The sequence below is a fragment of the Coloeus monedula genome (assembly GCF_965178545.1).
Source record: "Coloeus monedula genome assembly, chromosome: 6".
NCBI classification, from domain to species: domain Eukaryota; kingdom Metazoa; phylum Chordata; class Aves; order Passeriformes; family Corvidae; genus Coloeus; species Coloeus monedula.
This window is the reverse complement of record NC_138786.1, coordinates 61,089,104-61,105,830: the sequence shown is the minus strand read 5'-3', so window position 1 is coordinate 61,105,830 and position 16,727 is coordinate 61,089,104. Positions and strand designations below refer to the sequence as shown.

The 16,727-nt window shown below is 45.7% G+C and overlaps 1 protein-coding gene across 2 annotated transcripts in view; it reads left to right on the top strand.

Annotated features, from left to right (window-relative positions):
- The window catches only part of TMEM260 (transmembrane protein 260), a gene marked incomplete at its 5' end in the record, with an annotated part of 33,737 nt that extends 19,993 nt beyond the window's left edge, over positions 1–13,744 (top strand). For both annotated transcript variants that reach the window (XM_082283240.1, XM_082283241.1), the window contains 12 exons: positions 802–915; positions 3,151–3,330; positions 5,632–5,672; positions 6,033–6,116; positions 6,488–6,605; positions 6,853–7,028; positions 8,245–8,416; positions 9,764–9,912; positions 10,761–10,937; positions 11,669–11,722; positions 12,114–12,204; positions 13,290–13,744. In XM_082283240.1, coding sequence (XP_082139366.1) covers positions 802–915; positions 3,151–3,330; positions 5,632–5,672; positions 6,033–6,116; positions 6,488–6,605; positions 6,853–7,028; positions 8,245–8,416; positions 9,764–9,912; positions 10,761–10,937; positions 11,669–11,722; positions 12,114–12,204; positions 13,290–13,562 — 1,629 coding nt within the window. In that variant the 3' untranslated portion in view covers positions 13,563–13,744. The remainder of the gene's footprint in view (positions 1–801; positions 916–3,150; positions 3,331–5,631; positions 5,673–6,032; positions 6,117–6,487; positions 6,606–6,852; positions 7,029–8,244; positions 8,417–9,763; positions 9,913–10,760; positions 10,938–11,668; positions 11,723–12,113; positions 12,205–13,289) is intronic.
- Between the last annotated feature and the right edge of the window lie 2,983 nt (positions 13,745–16,727).

Genomic DNA, 16,727 nt, shown 5'->3' with positions numbered 1-16,727 from the left:
TAAAAAATTACTGAAGTGGTTCTGAGTCCTGCTCCCTTTGAGGGCAGCTCTGAAACCCTCAAAGGCTTTTCTGAACCTATGGGAAGGTGTTTCTGTGGCAAGGCAGTGTCCAGCATGGAATGCTAAGCAGTTAATCAAAAATTACAAGGTGATCCCATCACTACACCAAGGCAAGCGTTTGCATCTCACACACACCACCCTCACCAGTGGATGAAACAAGCAGGGGAGGTTTAGCTTTGATATCAGGAAAAGGTTCTTCTCCAGAGGGTGGTTGGGCACTGGAACAGCCTGGAGCTTTTAGATTAACGAGGGGTATTTAATTCCCTTAGCTTAGGAAGTTTGTGCAGCCCTGACTTTAGCCCCATGTGCCTTACAAAGAGGAAAAAAATCATTCCTGTTATAAAAAACGAAATTTCTGTGGATAATGGCTTTATTTTAGGGCATTTCTGAAAAATCATTCAGAGTGACCTGCTGGGCAGCCTCTCCTTTGGAGCTGGGGTTCAGGAATTGGACTCTTCACATCATTAGCATGTGATGATGCTACGTGGGATCTCTGTATGCATGGAGGCATGGCTGTTCAGCTGGACACTTCTTAAAGAATGTTTTCTGTTAAACAGTTGAAATCTCCCTGTAACTAACAAAAAAGCACCCCATGTTCTGTGTTACAACTGACCAGTGCTCATTGGTGGATTTGCCTTTCTCCTGTAAGGATGCTGTGCTGAATCTTTTTGATCTCTGGATATTTTTGCAAACTTGTAAATAGTAATTGTGAATTTTTATTTATTTTTTCCCCCCTTTCAGATCTCTAAATTGGGAGCTTTTTGCTGTGGGCTCAGTCTGTGCAATCAGCACACGATAGTGCTTTATGTTGCCTGTGTTGTCCCCTGGGTTCTCTCACAGCTTTTCAGAAAGAGGGTACGTATTTACTGACCCACATCTCTGTTTTCATAAGGCTGTGATTAATTCTTCTCCCCCAGCACTTGTGCTGCTTCTAAGCTGATGTACATGATAGCCATAACCCACTGGAGTTACAGTCTGACACCACTGATCTCAAGGGGCCTGATTTAAGGAGGGTCTCCAAGAAGGCTTTTGGCAAGGGCATGGAGTGACAGGACAAGGGGAGTGGCTTTAAACTGATAGAGGGCAGGGTTAGATTTAGATATTAGGGAGAAATTCTTCCCTGTGAGGCTGCTGAGGCCCTGGCACAGGCTTCCCACAAAAGCTGTGGCTGCCCCATCCCTGGCAGTGTTCCATGCCAGGTTGGACAGGGCTTGGAGCAACCTGGGATAGTGGAAGGTATCCCTGCCCATGGCAGGGGTTGGAGCTGGATGATCTCTAAGTTCCCTTCCAACCCAAACCTTTATGATTCTGTGATCACAATTTAGGGCCTTTGCTCATGCCGGTGATCTGCAACCCCCTTGCATCCCCTGGCAGAGGAGTGCTCTGCCCCAGCTGCTTGCAAAAACCCTGTGAGCTAAAATAATATTTGGAACTAAAAACTCTGGCTTCCTCATGCCATCAGCTCGCCTGAAGATGAGTTTCTGTGTGTTGGCTCCCTGGTGGTAACCAGCAAAAGCCACGTCCACTCATGGCAGGGCATGTTCTGCCTGCAAACCTCTGATCCCTTCCAGTACATCCCCTTCTCAAGATATCCCTCCTTTTTCACCTCTTGTAATGAAGACAAAGACACATTTTTGCGTGCCTGGTGTATGGAGGTGGTATGTACCCACCTGGATGAGGCTCCTGGGTGCCTTTTGGAGGCCCTGCCATGCTCTTTTCTGCTGTTGCTGGTCTTCTGTGGGTCAGTGCATCAGAGGATGCAGAGGTGTTGTAGGAATTCTACTTTGAGCAGAAAACAGCAGCAATCTCAGCGATGCAGATGCTCTGATGATTTTGCAGGTGGCTCTGGGAAGCCTCCATCACTCTCCCCTCTCTCTGTTGTCCCTGTGAAGGTGACACTTGGCCAGGTCGCTGCCAGGCCAGTCCTGCCTGTATTTTTCCACCCTTTTCCAGATAAATCCTGTGTGGTTCTCAGCCGTGGCACAGGGCATAGCTAAGCCTGGGTGAAGCACATGAGCTGCAAGAGACGTGTTGCAACTCAGACAAGCTTGATCCAAAATCTGTTCATCATCCCCAACAACCCCCTTTCTGGCCATATATTTCCATGAACACAATGAAGACTCATTTCTGCAATATATTTGTGTCCTTTAAACAGAATTTTATTTTTTTTAAGCAGGGAGATCCAGAGAGACCTCAGTGATTTCCAGCAAGGGCAATGCTGTGCCAATATAATAATCCTGGGAAATACTTTCGACAGCCCAGTAGTGCCTGCTGCAGGAAACCACTGAATAAGATGGGTAATTGATGGAAAACTGCCCTTTTAAAGTACAAATGAGCCATTTTTCTTCTGAAGGAGCTCTGACCACCACCATTATCGGGCTCCTTTCTCTGCTCCATAGATCATCACTCCCAGTAACCCCAAATGCTGAGGAAGTGCTTTGATTGACAGGGCAGTGGCTAACGACAAAGCAAGCGTGCAATATTCTAGGGTGGGATTTTCCAAAGCACTTAAAGGAGTTAGGCACAGAAGTCCCTTTGAAAGTCTTGTCTCCCTGACCCCTTAGGCAGTCTTGAAAATCCCACCCCAAAAGTTGGCCTATCCAATTTAGCCAGCGTAATCACGATCAAGTAAATGGCAAAACTGACTCCTGATGATGGTGGTGATGTGTGTAGTTGTACTAGAGCAGCATTTATGTGGGGTTTTTTTTTTTTGCCAGATGGAAAACCAGCCAACTCTTAATCGCTGCAAAGTGGGTTATCTCAGCCTTGCAGTGCTTCAGCCATCTATGCATGTCATGCCATGATTTAAATGTGAAAGATGCAATGAGTATGATACTCATGAGTCCTAGCTAATATTATTTGCTTCACTTAAATTTCACCCTGCCATGCAAAGGAGATCAGTTTGATGCAGTTTCCTAGTAATCCACAAAATCGTAAGGTTTAACATAGCATTTTGTAGGGACTTACTATAAATTGAGAGATCAGCTCTGTGTAAATATATTTGATGTTTTTTCTTTATCTGTTCTTGAAGTTCCAGCGTGATTAAACTAAAATAAACATTGTTATGCAATATGACATATTTTGGTGCAGGAATTGTCCCCAGGCCATTTGCTGAAGTTGGGTTTATGCTTCTTGGCTGGTTTGCTGCCTTATCTCTATCTGCCGGCTTCGTCCTACCTCAATCGAGCCCGCTGGACATGGGGAGACCAGACGACTTTTCAAGGATTTTTGACCCACTTTCTGAGGGAAGAATATGGGACATTCAATCTGGTAAACAAGGGTCATTGCCTAAATTACTTTCTTTCCACTTATGCAACAGCAGAACTGTTCTGTTTGTGACGATTAAGGGCTTGCAGGGAAGGAAATTGAAAATGTTTCATTTTTTAAAGCATTTATTTCTGATTTTGACCTCCTGACCTGTCAGGTTTTCTGGGAGTGGATCACGTGGCTGGGAAAGCAAAGAGATAATTCTCTTTTCTTTATGGGATGAGCCCTATTATTTCCTGGGAGCTGTGTGGGTGTCTTATGTGTGTAGGAGTCCAAATAGCAAACTGTGCTAGAGGAAGTTGGTGACATCAATTTTGTGGTATTTTTGAGATTAATATTGTCTTATTTTTCTATTTTCAACTCAGACATTTAAAGAGATCACAAGCAGTTTTAATTTAAAAGCTATTCCTCTTTAACTTACTAATGTTGATTGAGTGGTTGGTTTGAGGGTTCTAAATTATTCCTCCTAACTTATTAATGTTGAATTTAAGTGAATTGTTGGTTTGAAGGTTCTCAGGAGCCTCTGATCTGAGTGATTGAGGTCTCTGCTCTTGCCAAGGGAGGGAAGTATCCATGGTTGCTTGCTGAGCTTGCTGCCTCCTCCAGCCCTGACTTGGATGTTGGGCTCTGGCCACCCAAGGAAATCACCAGCCCATCAACCCAATTTCTGTCCTGCTTCAAAGATTTCAGGGCAGAGGGCTGGGAAATCACACCACTGGGAGGAAAACGATAAAAAGGTGTGGTGTACATGTTCTGTCACTCCTTGGGGTCCTGGAGCCCCACATCCTCAGAAATTACCCCTCACATGCAGCCAGTGTGACACAGCATCACTGTCACTGTGCCATTCCACCCTTCTCCGAGAGCTGTGTGGCTGTAGGATGTGTGTCAAAAGACATGATAATTCCTGCTGCTGCCACTGAATCTGTCCAAAAATTCCTACAGAGATCAGGTCCACCCTCTGAAGGACTTGTGTGACTTCCCCTGTTGTCCTGTTCCCAGCTGTCTCCTGAGAATCAGCCTCCACTGGGCAGAGCAATACCAAGGCATGCAAATCCCTTAACTCCTCTCTCCATCAAATGTGATGAATTCAAGTTGATGTTCAGGAGGCTTAGGGATGGACTGCGTGTAATCCTACACCACAAATCACATTTAGGATGAACTTGTCTGAAGCAGGAGCAATAAATACAGCAAAATCCAAACGTTTGGTCCTGGTGCCAGTTGGGATAATGCCAGAGCACTGCTGGATGGACAGACAGCCCTTGCATTCCATAGCTCTGTTTTAAGGGCAGGCAGGGTCAAAAAAAAGCCCAGGAAATATTTTGGAGAGGGTTCTACCTATAAGCCATAGACCAGAAATGTCATTTCTGCAAAGGATGTGTCTGGGGCCATCAGCTGCCAGCAAGGTGGGGCTTCAGGAGCTCTGAGCTGGCTCTGCATCCTCTGACACTTATTTTTTTAATCAAATCCTGAATGCAATGAACTATTCCATTTTTATTGAGATTAAATACTCCTTCCAGACCTCCTGAACCCGTTTACCTTACCTTTTCTCTGGTAGCCACCACTTTTCCAACAAGCAGCAGTGAAGGTAATTCCTCACCTCCACACAGCATGTCTTTTTTTTCCAGACTTGTGCTATGGATTGCAGATCACTGCAATAAGAATTCTCATGTATCTTATATAAATCTCATAGCTCTGCATTTGGCAGGGCAGAGGAGACAGGGGCAAGTCTGGTAATCAAGGAGGAATTGAGCTCATCTTAGGCTCTGGGGAGATGTCCCAAAAAATAATTCTGCCATGAAGATAGAGGACATGGCCTCAGGTTGTGCCAGGAGAGGTTTACACTGTATATTAGGAAAAAAAAAAATCACAGAAAGAATGGTCAGGCATTGGAATAGGCTGTCCAGGACAGTGGTGGAATCACCATCCCTGGAGGGATTTAGAAGATGTGTGGATGTGGCACTTGGGGACACGGGTTAGTGATGGGTTAATGGTTGGACTTGATGATCTTAGAGGGGTTTTCCAACCTTAATGATTCCATGATATAGCAGAGATCATTATTAAACCAGATGACATGCTCTAATCACAGGGTAATGAGTTGTCAGCACCTTAGAAAAATATTTATCCAGGGGGTAAATCCTTCAGTGGCATCACATAAAACAGGAATGTGGGAGAACATCCTGCAGTGAAGGTTTGAGTAGAGGTTGCTGCCTTGCTTGCAGACAGAAAATGAGAAGACTTCCCTTGCCCCAGTGATACCCAATCAGTGTGTGGGTTTCTCATGGGTGTCCTTTGTTTTTATTTCAGGCCAAGTCTGAGACAGGATCCAGTATGAGAGAGATGCTGCTGTGAGTAACACCTGGGCTGTGCCTTTCATGGAGAGAAACGTGTTGCTGCTGCTGTCCTTTGGGCTCCTGTCCTGCCTTTCCTCATCCTGTCCAGAGCTGGGGCCCTGTGTGTCCAGCACAGGGACAGCATTCATACCCTCTGTCTTCCTCACTGATGGAAAAAATCTGGATCCCCCTCCCCAGTGATCTTTCCTTCAAAATTCTGCCATATAACCTCCCCTCGTCCCCATTTCTGGTAGACTTAATCCCAGCAGAATGGGAATATGTTCTGTTGTGCATGTTCCCTGTTACTCCTGATAGTTTAATTGAGTGCAGGGGGTGATTTGGGGGTAACACATCCACAGTTTAATTTCTCCACAGTTTCCAGCTGGCACAGATGAAGTCAGAGCTCTCCCTTCCTGTCCTTGCCCTGGCGCTCGTGGCCTGTGTGAGCACGGCACTGCCGTAAGTTGGACAATATTTGCTTCAATGTGCATTTTTTGCACATTTCTCTTACTGCCTGCATGGGCAGCTTGCTTTGCCTTCTGCTTGCTGCTGCAGAAATTGCAGCAATTGGCTGTGGTCATCTATTATTAAGAGCAAAATATCCCTTACTCCTGGTTAACCCCGTGGCTTGGTAGATGGCAAGCTTAAAACTCCTGAAATCCTGATGTTTTTGTGCTTTTAAAACAGAAGTTTCATAAATGGTGAGGGTAAAGAAAGGCTCATCAGCTCCCTGTGTTAAATGCATTTAGGTATGCAAGGAGTTCAAGCACATAAAATTTTTGCTTCATTTTTCATCATGTCTCAGGAGTGATACATCTTTTTTTCTATAGGTCAAAGCAGCAGAAATCAGCTGTGATCTGGCTCTTCACTGGAATGCTCTGCCTTTATTCCCTTTTCTTTGCTTGGAGAGCAAATTTGGATGTTACAAAGCCTTTGTTTCTAGGCGTGGTAAGTTGCACTCCAAAAGTTGCACTGGCATGTTAATTTTTGAGAGAAACATTCAAAACCTTAAAACCATCTGACCAGGAGCAGGCACTTGTCTTGAAGCTGCAGAAGGTGCCAAAGTACAGCTCCAAGGCCAGTTTGGATGGAGCTTGGAGCAACTGGGATGGTGGAAGGTGTGAAATATGGGGTGGAATGGGATGATCTTTAGGGTCCCTTCCAACCCAACCCCAGTTCTGGGATTCTCTCCTAGGTGGAGCGGTTCTGGCTGCAGAGCAGTGCCGTGGTGGCCGTGCTGGCAGGGCTGGGGCTGGCCACACTGGCCAACTTTGGAAGGAGCACTGTGCTGGAGGGCAGCCGGCTGCTGCCCTGGCTGGAGTGGCTTCCTGCTCTTGCCCTCGTTGCTTCTCAACTTTGGGCAAATTACAGGTGAGAAATTCCCTTGGTGCTGCCTCACAGGGTGGGTTGGGGTGCTCCTGGGGTTTCTGTCCTTGTCTGGGAGTGGGAAAGGCACTTTCCACACCCCACCTAAGCTTGCCTGGTCACAGCCTGCAGGACTCCCTGGTTTGATGTCCCTCAGAGTCACCAGCTCCAGGCTGTAACTCCAGGGGGTGTCATGTAGGTTGAAGGAAAAAAACTCTGTAGATGCATAAACTTCTAATACAAAACCCTTGTAAATCTGTGCTTTATCTCCTAAGGAGGTTTGCAGAATTCATTTGGCCTTTGCTTTCCTTCAGGTTACCTTGGGCCCTGAGGTTTTTTTCTTTTTTTTTTTTTTTTGAAGACTTAAATCTGTAGTTTGGGGCTTCCCTATCCCATAACCACGTGCAGTCACTTGGATAGGAATCAGTGCACTCGTAGGGATGCTCAGGTAGAGGTTGACCAAGGAAGTGTAGATTTCATCCTCAGAAATCCTTTTCTTGGCACACCTTTTCCAAAGGCTTGTCCACAGGTGAGCCACTCATAGCTCCTGTCCTGGAGTGTCACCTGAGTCTGTACCTGGAGTACATGCATGTAACTGTAATGAAAAGGATCCAGTCTCAGTTGATGTAAATCTGCTTCTGCCTGATACTACAAAAACTTGGCTTTTTCAATCTTAATTGAAACATTAAAGGATGAGGAGGATTTCAAATGCTCTACAGAGCCATCATTGTACTGGCACTTCCAGCACCAACCAGTAAGTATGTAGATTTAGCCCAAGAAGAAACCAGAATTAAGGTGAAGGTGTGCAGTGAGTGTGTGTTTTGGCAAAACTGTTGTGGTTTATGGATCTGGTGCTGCTTTCTGAGGGCCTGTGCTCTAAATGCTTTGTTTCTGTATCTCACTTTCTCTGGAAATGGAGATACTAAGTTGTTGTAGTGATTAAATTGTTGACACTCTCCACCACTGGAAGTTCCAGGCCAGGTTGGATGAGGCTTGGAGCAACCTGGGATGGTGGAAGGTGTCCCTGCCATGGCAGGGGGTTGGAATGAGATGTTCTTTAAAGTCCCTTCCAACCCAAACCTTTCTGGGATTCTGTGATGTTTTCAACCTGACCAGCGTGGATTTCCCCTGTGGATCCCCAGTGCATAAAATTGTTCTGAAATTCTGCAAAGCCATGCAAATACCTGGTTTTAAGATTCTGTTTTTCATCTGTTCTCTTCAGCACCTGTGATCAGAGCAACAACTACGTTGTTGATAAGTTTGCAAAGAACCTGCTGTCCTCTATGCCAACGGGGGCAGTGATCCTGCTGAGAGGAGACTTGCCTGGGAATGCTCTTCGTTACCTTCATTATTGTGAGGGGATGAGGCCAGATATCACCTTAGTGGACCAGGAGGTACATTCAGAAAGTGCTATTTAGAAAGGCAGATTTAAACATGGGCGGCAAAAGTTCAGTTGTTCCTTGATCTCCTTGAGAGGGTCTCTCTGTCCAATAAAACTCATGATGTGGAAATAAATAAAACTGATTTTTTTTTTTTTGAGACTTGTGGGTAGCCCTGGGATGGAGTGTGGTGTGCATGTTCCTTTTTCACTGAGAAATGGGAAAAGAGAAAAAAAAAGTTACAGGATGGGTCACCCACACTTCCACTGCCACACTTGGCTTTGCAACAAGAGTCTGTTGTAGGAGCCCAGAGTGCTGAGAATATTTCTCTGCCTGTTTTTAAGGGTTCTTACCCCCCTGAACAACACTGTTTTAGCCTCAAACCTTGGAAAAAATTACCAACGGTCAGACAAGAACTAGAAAATACAGTGGTGTGAATTAGGTGATAGACTACGATGTAAGATTGTCACAGGGTGAAAAATTTAGAGGTTTTGGGCTTCTCTTTGTAGTAAATAGATAAGAGTAAAAAATATCAAAATGGAGGATTGTTGTTGTTCTCTAAACCTTCTTCTCCTTCTTCTACTACTCCATGTTCTGCACTAAAAGTAGTTTGGAATGATTGGATAGAAAATTCTGCAGTTCCTAGTCGTGTTACTGAATAATTGGTAGGAAAGTGAAAATAATGTACGTTTTTAGTAACTATTGGTTAAAATATCTTTAAAAGGCTGTGTAAATTTGATAGAGAGGCCTCACTCCTGCTTTTCTGTGCTCTATGCTGTACCTGGGTCACGCTAGTAGCTCTGTTCCTCTGATAAGACTTAATAAACAACTATCTGGAAGCATTGAAACTCGAGGAAAAGTCTTGGTTTATCTTTGAAACTCCTTGCAAGGACTTTCAGCAAATTCTCTCGCATCCAGAGGGACTTGATTTACGGCACAGTTCAGTGTCAGTCTGTGACTTGTTGGCAAACCCCAAACCCAATTCCTTGTGTTTAACCAAACCAGATCCCTGTTGTGGGTCTTACCAGCAGTGGCTGTTTTGTTGTTGGAGTGAGAACCATGTGCCTCTGATCAGAAGGCACTGGTGACCCAGTCTGGTGCTGTGGGCTGACCACAGTGACCTGGTCTGGTGGTGTGGGCTGACCACAGTGACCTGGTCTGGTGGTGTGGTGTGACTGTGGTGACCCAGTCTGGTGGCATGGGCTGACCACAGTGACCCAGTCTGGTGCTGTGGCTTTGTGTCACTGCTGACTTGGGGGGTGACTTCCTGGAGCAAATGGTTATTATTCCTGCAGAAACCATTTCTTCTGGATGTAAATCTTCTGATTCTTGTCTTCATGGTGATAATATCTTTTATTCTAGATGATGACTTATGAATGGTATTTACCCAAGCTGGCCAAGCATTTACCTGGCGTTTATTTTCCCGGGAACCGGTGGAATCCTGTGGAAGGAGTATTACCCGACGGGACACTTGCCTTTAATCTCCATCGTTTCCTCAAAGTAAATAAACAGTAAGCATTCCTTTCATATGTAACAGCTTTCCTAAAATCTCCGACCCTTTTTTTACTCCTGAAATTTTTTATGGATCAGCTTGGTACTGCATCCAAAAGACCAATTTTCTCCACTGACTTCCTCCCCGGTGGCGAGATTATTTTTGCAATTAAAGCAAAATACCTCTGGAGAAGTAACTCCATCTGGATATAATATTGCCTCTTGTTTTGAGGTTGGTTTGGTTTTTCAGGAAGGAGGGGGAAAAAAGGTGATCTGCAGAGTTTTTACTGATGATTTTTTGTTGTTGATGGTACAATTCATCACAGAGAAAAGGAACATTCCCGTGTACTCAGAACGACGATGGTTGGAGAGCAAATTGCTGCTGCTTCTCCTTTGTGAACATTGTGGCCAACTGATTAGCATAGAATGAATGTATTCCAGGAATAATCATCATATAAAAATAGCTTAGTAAGAGTGGAGAAAGGATTAGATACTCACATGAATAAGAATAGCATCTGCATTTAGACTAGCTGGGGTGAGCCCTGTGAGGGTGGGGAGGCACAGGAGCAGAGCCAGGTGCCAGTGGGGAGAAATGGCCTTCTCCTACAGCTTCTGGCCTGTTTGGGAGGTCCAGGAAGGGGGACAGGATGTGCCACCTGTGCTGGCAGGACAGATGGGCAATGCCAGATGGGGAATTCATCTGTTTTCCAGACTGCCCCAGAAGGTGCCTGTGCTGATGGGAGATTGCTGGATGGGCGTGTTTGCTGCACAGTGTGCTGTGTGTGGTTTGGTTTGCTCAGGGACACGGGGTAACCCATGGTCTCTGGGGTGGCTTCACCATGGCTCTCTCTGTTGGTTTTTTTGGCAGTAAGGAAGTGTTTGTCTGCATAGGCCTTCATGAAGGGGACTCGACCTGGAGAAGGAGCCACTCGCTCTGGCCCTGGGGTACATGTGAAAAGTTGGTTCCTTCTGGAGCTGTGTTTGACCCAGGAGAGTGGATTCGTCTCACAAGGAACCTCTATAACTGGACTGAAGACTATGGCAGGTACGAGGCAGAGGAGCCTCTGCTCCTTCCTGCTCATCATTTCCTGCCAGCAGCATTGCCACACCTGCTGCAGGGTTAGAGGAATTAAACAAGAGCCATAATCTCAATGTTTTGTGTTCTGGATAGACAGCAGGAAGAAATTCTTCCCTGTGAGGGGGATGAGACACAGGCACGGCCCAGAGGAGCTGTGGCTGCCCCATCCCTGGCAGTGTTCCAGGCCAGGCTGGATGGGGCTTGGAGCAACCTGGGGGAGTGGAAGGTGTCCCTGCCCATGGCAGGGAGTTAAAATTAGATGGTCTTTAAGCTCCCTTTCAACCCAAACCATTCCATGAGCCATGATTTTTAATAGTGTAAAAAATAGCAAGGACATCTCTAGTCAAGTATTAGGTCCAAATCTGACCTTAAAACTTGATCAGGAGCTAATATTATTGAGACATCCATAGGTCTAAATGTCATAGATTGACCTGCAATGGCAAAAAACATCTCTGGCTTTGAGAACTGGGATGCTGTGAAACATCTGATATACCAGAGGCTCCTTCTATGGAGAGGGAGGAATAAAGTTTTTTAAATGACAGAGGATCAGCTGAATTCCCTGCTGTCAGAGCCACAGGCTTCATGCCAGGTTTTCTTCTGCCTGGGAGGTCTGTAACTGCCTGGGTTGGAAGGGTTGTGGTGGGTGAAACCCAGCAAGGTGGATCTGATGGCTGAATTTTATTTCCATTCCCATTTAGTTTCAGTCCCTCTTCCTGGGAAGCTGTCGCCAACGAGGAGATGTGGCAAGCCAGGTAATTTTCCTTTGATCTCTTCCAACAGCCAGTGGGCACTGCCAGCTCACTGGTGTGGAAACACACACCAAAGCAGGCAGCTTGATGGGCCATGGCCTTTTTGGGTCTACATGTGCCAACCTTTAGAAGGAAAAGGCTGGCAGGATGAGATGAAGCGTGCAAGGCCTCCAGCAAAGCCTTCAGGAAAGTGGCTGTTTTGTTCCCCAAAAGGTCCTGCTCAAAGTCTCTCAAAGGTAGTTGGGTTGTAAGGTGAGGAAATGTATTACAGGGGGAAATTCATATCACTGGTGACTGAAATGAAAATCCTGTGTGTTGTCCCACATGTGGATCTGTTGATGTGAGCTGGTTGCATTAAGCAGTTACCACATGGAAGTTTTTCTTGTTTTCCTAGGATGAAAACAGCTTTCTTCATCTTTGACCTTGCAGAAACAGCCAGTGTGACTGCAGAAATGAAATCACAACTTTACACATTTGCATACACTGTAAGTCCTGGATTTGGGTTAGGAATGCTCCCTGCAGCCTCCATCGTGGATTTTTTTTTCCCCCTTTTCTTTTAAATTTCTGGAGTCCATGGAAATACAGTGTTTCCATACAGGCCCTGTAATCTGCATTCCCCTTGTTTATCCAAACTGGGAGCGTAGCCGATTCAAAGAGATTTGTTCAGGGATTTTATCCATTCCTACTTGCCCCCTCGGTCACGGAGGATGCCAAAAGCAAACCAGTCAACACCCTGCTTTTGCTATAATTATGTTGTCTGTGCTGGGCTCCAAACCCATGCCAAGAGATTGCTTGTCCTGAAGTCCCCTCTATGCACTTGTCCCCTCTGTCATTACACAGTCGTGCGTCTGAGCCAGCAAGTGTAAAATCCGACAGTCTTCTCACTGCAAATTAATTCTGCTGCATTTCACACCAAAGAATAACACCCATAAGCTGGTGTAGGTATCTCTGGAAATACTGGACTGCCTGAGATGCCAACAGATGCACAAAGTGATCAGTGTGTGTCAGCAGAGAGGAGCAGTATTTCATACTCCAGCAGAGAATCAACAAATAGTTTCCTTCATTCTTGCCCGTTTTGCTGGGATTTTTGCTATTCTGCAAAGTTCCCAGGCACGTGCCTGCTGTTGAGCTTATGAATATTCCCACTCAAGTCAACACACTGCTTAAGTCCTGTGGAAGACATCCTGATCTCCTGAAATATTGAGTAAATGTCTAGCAGGCACGACAGTTAAATCTCTTTTTTCCCCCAGCTTGGTGTAACACCTCTCTGGGGGAAGCACATAATGTGCCGTGGGGTTATCACCATCATCTGTAATGTTTCTAAACAAACAGCTGCTGTTGGAAGGGAAACGTTTCAGCCCCCCTTGGATTTCTGATTCATGCTGCTGAATGGCAAACACAGAGTGAATTACAGAAATACTCCAGCTCTGGACTTGGACATCTAAATAGCATCTGTTTCTTTCCAGGCAGTTTTGAAGCACTGGTTAAAGCTGTTGCTCCCCCTTCGTTCAATTAATTTGCTGCCCCCTCCTTCTTTTTTTTTTTCCTTTTCTTTTTGTTCCTTTAACAGTCATACAAAGAAATTGTCAACTCCCATCCCAATCACCCGGTGAACTGGCACAAAAACTACGCCATCGCCTGCGAGAGGATGCTGCGCCTGCGCCGGGGGGACGTGGATCCCGAAACGCTGCTCTCCGAAACCGTGAAACATTTCCTGCTCTACACAGAGAAAGCAGAGGATGATCCCCAGCGCCAGGACATCCTGCAGGCTGTGCAGCACCTCAGGGAAGGGCTGCAGGGGCTGAGGAGAAGGAAGGCGGAGCTGAGGCGGGGAGCTGGGTAGCACCCGCTGCTGCTGAAATGTTGAAGTCGAGGCTTAAAATCTGAGTTAGTCCTTGGCAATGTGAGAATGGTTTTAAAAGGTGACAGAAATGGCAGCAGAGAGGAAATCAAGTGTGATTGTCTCTGCAGGGACGTAGTGGTGTTTGTTTGGTCTTTGATTGCTGTTGTCAAATGAACTTTTTTGGGGGGAGAAGCTCATCACTAAATAAAACAGTGGGTTTCAAAAAACAGTTTTCTTTTGCAAGAAAACTATGAGCTTGTTGTACTGTGAATATCTTTTTTTTTTTATATGAATGTAGCATCCATTCTAGATGTTAAAATGTCTTTAGCATTTAGTTGTTTCCTCTGTTGCTGAGCCAAGAGGTTTCCTAAAGCCATTTTTCATTAGCTGTGCTGTGTCTATGTGTTTTTTATGGTGGGTTTCCAGCAGGACAAGCTGTGGGAGGGTGCCCTCCCAGGAGCCTGGTCCTTCACTGTTTTGGATGTGCTCTGGGACCTGGCTGTGCCTGTGCCCAAGGGCACTGCAGAATCATAATCACACAATCCCAGAATGGTTTGGTTTGGAAGGGACCTTAAATCCAATCCCATTCCACCCCCTGCCATGGGCAGGGACAACTTCCACTGTCCCAGGTTGCTCCAAGCCCCATCCAACCTGGCCTGGAACTCTTCCAGGGATCCAGGGGCAGCCACAGCTTCTCTGGGCACCCTGTGCCAGGGCCCCCCCACCCTCCCAGGGAAGAACTTCTTCCTAACATCCCATCTAACCCTGCCCTCCTTCACTTTGAAGCCTTCCCCCCTTGTCCTGCCACTCCATGCCTGTGTAAACAGTCTCTCTCCAGCTCTCTGTAGCCCATTTAGGTACTGGAAGAAGAGGATGTCCTGCTGGAATGGAATGGATAGAGACCAACCCATTTTTTCTGCTTCCTTTGCTTTGCAGGGATGGCTGCTTTCATTCCACTGGGATTTTATGATGGGATGGTCTTTATTGCTTAGTGTTCCAACAGTGAGCAAGCAACTCAGGTATTTTCCCTTGCAGAGGGACTCTGCTGGCAGCAGTGAGCATGTCCTGCACTGGGGTGGAGGGACCGTGGTCCTGAGACCCCACATGCAGCTCCCCTGGGATGCTGCTCTCCCCAGGGCTCATGGCATCTGTGCTGTGGCTGATGCCTTTTCCTGGTCTTAAAATCAAGAGTCAAACACTGTTAGAAGGGAAAAAGGGATTTTACCTTGGTGTTTATTTTAAGGATCCTTAGGTACACACATCCAGGTCGTATGCATTGAAATGCACCCCGCTGAGTATGCCCCCAAAGATTAGGTATAACATTATAGGTTTTACTAATTAGCACATCTATCAAAAATTCCCCAATGAGAGGCTCGAATGAGCCCCCCCTCCCCAAGGAGCTTTCCCCTGGATGGTTCTATCTTAGTTTACAAAATGTGTTCTGGAGAGGACCTTGGGGTCTGGGGCACACTGATCCCTACCTACGAAGCTTCTAAAATGTTTTGTCTCTTAGCTTGACAAACAAGTCCAAGAATGTAGGGGAAAAGCACTAGGAATACAGAAGTTGTAAAAAGGTATAACAGGGGTATATAAAAAAAAGGCAAAAATCTTCATGGCATCATGGCCTTTTTCCATGAGAGCCCAGAATCCTCATCTGCTTTGCCACATACTCATGGCTCCTGGGGATGCCAGAACTGCAGTTTCAGAGAAGTCAGGGCCTTTAACCAAAAGAACAGGGTGTGAATTCACCCTGCTTTTCAATCTGCTGCAACAGCAAAGTGACTTCATTAACAAGAATTCAGCTGCTTGTTTAAAAAAAAGAATAAAAAGACATAAAATGTCATGTTTTTCAACATGTTGTCAGTTAAAAGCACTTCAAATGCTTAAAACAGTCCCAAAACTCTGGTGGTGTTCCTGTAAAGCTCTGTTCATCTAAAGCTTCATACTTTATTCTATGGTCTGTGGTATCTCAGCCCAGTGTTTTGCAGGAGACAAATTGCTGCCAGGCCAGGATTTCTTTTGGATTGGTAAAATTATCAGAGAAGGAAGAAGTAAAGTTCACATTATCAAACAGCATCTCTGGAGCAGACTGGGATGTGGGCAGGAGCGAGGGCTGTTGCAGGTGGGTGCTCTGCTGCTCTGGAGTTGGAGGTGTGTGTAGGGACACGTGGCCACTATTCCTGATAGATCCTTTTAACAGCAGACCACTTCTCTCTTTCTCTCCAAGTGCTGATTTTCCCAACTTTCATGGAATGTTTCCCATATAAAAATCAAGCTGCTGTCTAGGAATCTCTAACTCCAGCTGCAAAATAACACCTTTTACTTTTCACCCTCTCACTCCTGATTTATTTTTGTAGTATATGATTTCCATGGCAGTTCTCCATTAATTCCTATGAGCCATTCCTTTATGAATGGCAGATGAGGAATGAGCAATAAAAAGATGGAAAACTGCGGCTTCTGGCTTGCAAAGCCACAAAGCAGAAGGGTGAGAGGGAAGAGGAGCTGTTCAGGGGTGTCATTTTAGCTCTTTGTGTTGTAATTGACTACATTTCAGGTCAGCCGTGCCTCACTTAAATCTCTTCCTTCCTCTCAATCCCTGCAGAAGTGTTTGTACAGAGAGAGGGAATATCACACATTCCTCCGTGCAGCTTTCTCAGGGCTGGCTTTCTCCTTCCCTTCTCCAAACCAGTCCTCCAGCCCCAGCAGAAAAGCATTAGGAATCCAATTTTTGAATGCTTTTGTTACCTGCATTATTGCAAATCCATTCAACCAAATATACTGAGCCGAGGGTGTTCTTTATCTTGATTAGATGCCCCTCCTTAGCTGCATAGTCTTGAAATAATTGGAAGCTTTTGTGGATCCCACTATCTGCTTGGGAGAAAAGAGGGGCTGTGCTGAGTAAAGTATCATCCTGTATTGTAATAAACAGTGGCTACAAAAAGAACTTTCCCAGGGCTAAAGCCTTCCCAGGTGTGAAGAGCAGTGGGAAGGTGATGCTTTCTTAGGGAGAAAATCAGAACCATGTTGATGTGCTCCATGTCCATATAAATCCTGTGCACATGAGAATGCAGGGCTCTGTGCTGGGTGTTCAGCAGAAGATATACCACGGAGGGGGAAATACCTAGCACTGATGGAACTTCCAAAATTCCTCCCCCTGAACCTGTT